Source organism: Melanostigma gelatinosum (genome assembly GCF_949748355.1).
Source record: "Melanostigma gelatinosum genome assembly, chromosome: 23".
NCBI lineage: Eukaryota > Metazoa > Chordata > Actinopteri > Perciformes > Zoarcidae > Melanostigma > Melanostigma gelatinosum.
The window spans coordinates 1,396,597-1,402,716 of NC_136656.1; the positions used below are offsets into that span (position 1 = coordinate 1,396,597).

The 6,120-nt window shown below is 45.4% G+C and overlaps 1 protein-coding gene across 2 annotated transcripts; it reads left to right on the forward strand.

Annotated features, from left to right (window-relative positions):
• Positions 1-2,762: 2,762 nt before the first annotated feature.
• Positions 2,763-5,595, forward strand: LOC306796623 (ladderlectin-like). Of its 2 annotated transcripts, none has more exons than XM_079295660.1 (5): positions 2,763-2,905; positions 3,255-3,364; positions 4,242-4,376; positions 4,768-4,879; positions 5,236-5,595. In XM_079295660.1, exons 1-5 carry the CDS (start codon positions 2,845-2,847, stop codon positions 5,301-5,303), a joined length of 486 nt encoding a protein of 161 aa, XP_079151786.1. In that variant the 5' UTR covers positions 2,763-2,844; the 3' UTR covers positions 5,304-5,595. The 2 variants fall into 2 exon arrangements, with proteins under 2 accessions (XP_079151786.1, XP_079151787.1); XM_079295661.1 differs by having other exon boundaries at positions 3,258-3,364.
• The last annotated feature ends 525 nt before the right edge of the window (positions 5,596-6,120 follow it).

Here is a 6,120-nt window from a genome sequence, read left to right on the forward strand (position 1 = left end):
CGCCCCCCCCACTAGCGTTGCCATCCCATCTTAAACGCACCCCATTTCCACAGCTCCGCCAGCAGACAATTCCAGCGTCCTTTGACTTATCCCCCCCCCCCACCAGTTTCACTTTTAGCCACAGCTAACCCTATCATCGGACAATTCCGAAGTTGTCGGTCCTTTGCCTTCCAACAACCCCAGGAGGAGATCCCCGAGGGATATCGTCCCTCTGCAACGCCACTCTTCCACCCCCTCGAGATCCAGCCGCTCGAACGGCCAAAACCACAGCGACCCTTCTCCCCCAGGCCAACGCCGGCCCCATACATCAGAGTGGACAGTCTCTCGACTGAAGTATGCACTCACCCAGCTCAACATCCATTTCCACCAGTCCGACAGAAAAGCAAACTCTCCAAACTGCTCACGGCCGCTCGGCACTACACCTCCCTCGATTGCCGAGCCACCAGTGTCAGGCGCGACGTCGACGCCTGACAAGCCCAGTCACTCACACCAGCCCCTCTAGAGGGCCATTTCGTATCGCACCCCCTCCTTACTCTCTCTGCATCAGGGGTATCTCACCCTGCAGCCTCTTTTTCCCAAACTGCACTTCCAACCCACGCACATGCATCCTTTCATCCCAGCATCTTTTCCTCTTCCCTCGCTCCTGCCTTTCCGTTCAACACAACACAGGCTATCGATCACCAGTAACCACATGAACCTCGCCCAATTATCGAGCCATCCACATGCAATCCCCACATCCCCCGGGAATTGCTAAACAAGCTCGGTCGCTGCACTCAAACAGCCACTCCCCACCTGAGCAGACATCTCAAGGCTCCACTTATTTCCCAGCCCGGACTTCTCCACGAAGTACATAAGAGTCGATCACGCCACGTTCCCCATCAGCCTTGCAGGCGAAGAAGCCGGTCACCTAAGGCAGACATCACCAGCACCTCCAAGTCCTTACCACCGATCCCAACTAACAGTACCTTTTCGTTTTCTTCGGAAGGACGCGTATGACTCCACCATGCGTCCATCCAAGAGCAGCCGGAATATTTGCTGACCTGAATCCGGACAAACGTCTTGTCACCGCAACCTCTCGGTGCATCACTTAATTCTTAATCACCACGGTCATTATTGTGCTACCTACTGCCAGCCACTGGCACGGAAGAGTATTAAAATTACGTAGTCAGCTACTATATTGCAGGCCCAGACGCTCAGCCATGGCCTTCTTCAAACCCACCACACGGTCTAAACACTCAGCTTTCCTCTACCAGATAAAATAAATAAATATAATCAATAGATTTAACTAAATCCTCCTTGCCACACATACCGTTGGTCGCCGCCGCTACAATCTTCCATGACCATGTCACACTTGACGAAACACGTAAACCGAGGTAACTGACACCAGTTCCTCTCCTCCCGGAACGGCATCTCCTTCTTCCACGACGAACTCATCACCAAGCCGGAAGACATCCAGCTTTTCACAGACGCAGCACCCTCGATCAGCTTTGACGGCTTCTACAGGGACAATCTGTCCTTGGCCGCGTGAATTCTCATCCCCCACACCTTCCTCCGCGATCGACGAAACGCATCCCATAGTAGCCATTCTTTTGGGGCATGAACGGTCCATTAAAGACCATTGCCATCCACTCAGAATATAGCGCAGATGGCATCCTCAACAAAGTCGCTCTCATCGTACCTCACCGGACGGAACCGCTTCCAAGCTTTCGCAACTCCTTCCATTCCTGCCACTCGAGATCCTTACTCCCACAACCTTCAGTCACTTATCCTTTTCCCTCCTTAAGGTCAAGCCCTCCACCGTACAGGTTTACAAAAGCGGAATTAACTTCTACACAAACTGTCCTCACGCTCCGTGCCCAGCCTACCCACTCGCACGTCGCCATGCTAGTCGAAGGTCCGTAAAGCCAAACTACGCCTAAACGGCTGCCCCTCACTTCGGACCTCCTCACCTGCGGCACCCTCGCGCTCAGCTCAGGTCATCCGTCTCCCTTCTGGGACAAAGCATTGAAGTCCACGTTCTTGCCAGCTTCTTTCGCTGCTCCGAGTCCACCGCTTCAAACTCCATCCGTCCCGAGACGCCGCCATGTCAGACTTCACATCCATCCTCCCGACACAGTCGTCTATGACCTCAACGCCGCAAGACCAACCAATACGGTCCACCTCAACCCATCTACCACTTCCCTTCATCCCTCTACCTCGATCCCTAACCTACATCCCTTCATCTCTCTACCGCTACCCCTACCCTACACCCTCTACCCTTACCCTACATCCCTTCATCCCTCTACCCTTACCCTACATCCCTTCATCCCTCTACCCCTACCCTACATCCCTTCATCACTCGACCCCTTCTGCTTCCTAAACCTAACTATCATTCCATTACGCAATAAAAACTCTTGAAACGTATCCTGTTATTGGTGTGGTCCTTGTTAGTGAACTGGGTTCCTCTCTACCTAAGAAACTAGTTCTATCTGGCTAAACCTCAACTAGCCTTTGTCGGCTTTCCCGGGCACGCCAGGGACCACCGCAGTTACCGCACCAAAAACAATAAGGTGGTGCTGGTCTCTCCAACACCCGCAGGCTTTCTTTTCTCCTGCACCTAGTTTGAAAGTTGTTTGCCAACCGCCATTAAAAACAAAAGAAGAAGAGCTGCACCTAGAAGTCAAAAGACACAAAATACACACACGCACACAGACACACCCAAGCACAAACATTCACAGCAGGGTATAAAACCAAACGCAACACTGTTCTGACAGTCAGTGAGTTTCTTTGTTCTCTACAGATCCATAAGTAATCTGTCTTTGTTCTCTTCATCTTCAGCATCTGCATCATCTCATTGCCTTCGCCATGAAGACGCTGACTGTGTTTGCACTTGTTTGTGCCATGATTGCTCTGACTCAAGCTGCTGGTGAGTATTATACATAGAAACTATTAGAGATTCATTTATTGTCACTGAACAGTAATAATCCAGATCAATAACTGCAATGTCAAACTGTCTAGCTTTTCCAGAGGGAATGCCGGAAAATGACCAATCAGAAGAGTAGCTTTTAGATTTTCACTTCAATAGATCTATATACATATATATATATACTGTATATATTTTGTTATATCATGATTTAGCATCTATGTACCATCAAAATATATTGTTTTAATACAGTAATGTAAATATTCTACATGAAGAGTCTGTCACTGGACTTTACATTACTCTATTCTATATATAAATCTATATATCTATATCCAAACTCTATTTCTCTCAGCAGAGAGTCATCTGGTGAAGAGGGAAGCGTATTGTTCCGACGGTTGGACTGAGGGCAGCGGTCGCTGTTTCCGCTACATTTCAACACCGATGACTTGGGCTGAAGCTGAGGTAATGCTGGTGGCTTTGAAAGATTGTATGCGGATGACACTGTGATTTCTGTGCATGTTAAAGACGGACATGGAGTGGCAGCCAAATTCACTTCAGCAATAGAAATTGAGAATCTTGCCTGACACACGTAAAACCGCTTGCATCTACTTTTATATGAACACAAATGAAGGTCGACCAGATCTCTCTGTAGAGGGTGAGAGGATTCAGACGGTTTCAGATTTACAATATCTTGTTACTCTCATTGACTCACAGCTGTCCGTTAAACACATGACGCAGGTGTGTAACACTAACATTCTCAGGAACTCTCGGTTTATCTGAAACCAGCTACACTAAGATGCAGCAAAACGATACATGCACTCAAACCCTTTGTACACATCTTATACTGCATCACAAGCTGGACACAAGCTGGAACAACAAGGCTCAACTGATGAACAAAGTTTCCATCAATGTAACGTCCTGCAGCAGGAGAAACTCCTGATCTTTGACAGCTTGGTCTGTCTTGCTGATGCTAGTTTAGTGTACAAATAATTGTAATTGTGTTTTTATACTGCAGTGTTCATTTTCTTACCAGAGATGTTATCGTGTTTTCTGCCCAGAGAACAAAGATTTACAGATGAGAGTCTGTGCACTGTCCTGGTCAAATACATAAGTAATACATAAAATAATAACTCTCTGTTGCTTTGACGTAGGACACTTCTACAACAATGTCATTGTGTTTGCACTCACACGTTTGGTTCCTCGACATTTTTGACTGACTTGGTGTTTAACAACTCGTCTCTCTCTCTGTCTCTCTCTCTCTCTCTCTCTCTCTCTCTCTCGCTCTGTCTCTGTCTCTGTCTCTCTCTCTCTCTCTCTCTCTCTCTCTCTCGTACTGTAGAAAAACTGTCTGTCCCTGGGTGGAAACCTTGCATCTGTCCACAACATCCTGGAGTACCAAGGGATTCAGAAGATCATCCTGGACCAGAGTCAAGAGAATCAATCATGCTGGATTGGAGGCTCTGATGCAGAAGAGGTATTTATTTCATCTTTGCCTCATTTGCAAATATTGCTCACAAAATACATATAATATCCATTATATGTTATTATAATTCATTCCATATGTATTCATTATGTATTATACATGAAACTTTACTCAAACTTTACCATATTATATGAACAGGTATAATATTACTTTCTCTCTCTTTTGCTCCGCTTCACTCCAGTTCCACGGCCATTTCTTAAAAGTGCTCTTTCTATTACTATTTGTATTATTTTATATACTTTATAATTGTATTATTATTATAAATGTTCTCCAACAAATGGATTGCTCCTCTGGGGACCAATTAACTGATCTTAAGTTACTTAAATCAAATAACTTGAACACTTTTATTTCTTGTAATACTCGATTCTATTCTTTCTTCCAGGAGAATAAATGGTTCTGGAGTGACGGTACTCTTTTCGGCTACGTGAACTGGTGTGCTGGACAGCCTAACAACTGGGGAGGCAACCAGGGTTGTATCCAGATGAATTACAGTGGTAAAACAACACAGTGCTTGTTGTAGGGGTGATACTCGTGATAAGAGGTGGATGAAAAGAGGAGAGTGAACTGCATGTGTTTATGTTCTGGTAACTGCTCATCACATCGACTTCACACTCGTTGGCTGTGTTGTTTAGCACTCAAAGAAGTTTTGAGTGTGAAGTTGTTGAGATGAGCAGCTCTCTAACATACTGTATCTCAAGGACCTCTTGTGTTACATTATTCACGTTTTGACAAAGATTTGATTTGCATTAGTGACTCTAGTGTTCGCTGACTTCATCCATCAATAATTATTGGTCACATGAAACAGTTTGAGTAACATTCACTGACTCACCTTCTTGTGTTGTGCTTGCAGGTGAGAAGTGCTGGGACGACGAAGGGTGCAGCTATATGAAACCGTCTGTGTGTGTCAAGAGAGTCTGATTGGTGGACTGACAGCGAGGCATGCAGTACCCGTAACACAGAAGGAGTCCTGTTGTGTGCATGATCGCAAATACATTGACTGTATTTCATATCTATAGCTTTCTTTTCTGTCGCTGTAACGCTACTTAATGAACGATACGACAAGTGACATCAACAGGAGCTGGACTGTCTTTGAGGCCTTGTGCCTTAATAAGAGTGTTTTATGGAGCGAATCCTTTCAGCACAACATATATTCTACACATATAACCCTTCTTTCTTTCTGCATGAATAAAAGGCTCAAGCATTCAAACAAGCTGGTCTGTCATACATCTATCCAGACATCTTTACATGTTGGCCCTGTGCTCTTGTTGCTGCAGGTTGCCGTGTGGATATGAAACATATCAAATCAATACTAACTCATTTCATTCACTACAAATTGGAGCGCAGTGTTGTTGCAAAATGACGAGAAGAGACGGCGAATTGAAGTTGCAACCCAGCGGGAAGTGTTTTAATAAGCACAAGCCAACATACGAGTTCAGCAAATCCAAACAAATCCAACGTATTACTTTTCACAGATTACTTTTATAGTCAAACTTCACCCCCCTTTAAGTCACTTTCCACCAATCAAACCAATGGGTTGAAGCACAAACAAAACACCTCTGGTCTCTTCACTATGTCATGCTCTCGTGACTTTGTTTGGGTCAAGATAACCTTTTCGCAGAACACACAATTCGTGTACGGGAAATGTTTGCACACACATTGGAGTGATGGATTACAATTTGTCTGACGTGCCTTAATCTCTTCCTAAGAATGTTTTTGATGAACCAAATTTGTTGAG

What these genes read in the sequence shown, in the direction of transcription:
- LOC306796623 (XM_079295660.1), top strand. Translation starts at nt 2,845, where the DNA reads ATGAAGACGCTGACTGTGTTTGCACTTGTTTGTGCCATGATTGCTCTG. An exon ending in GAGGCTCTGATGCAGAAGAG is followed by an intron (nt 4,377 to 4,767) that starts GTATTTATTTCA and finishes TCTTTCTTCCAG; the next exon opens with GAGAATAAATGGTTCTGGAG. An exon ending in TATCCAGATGAATTACAGTG is followed by an intron (nt 4,880 to 5,235) that starts GTAAAACAACAC and finishes TTGTGCTTGCAG; the next exon opens with GTGAGAAGTGCTGGGACGAC.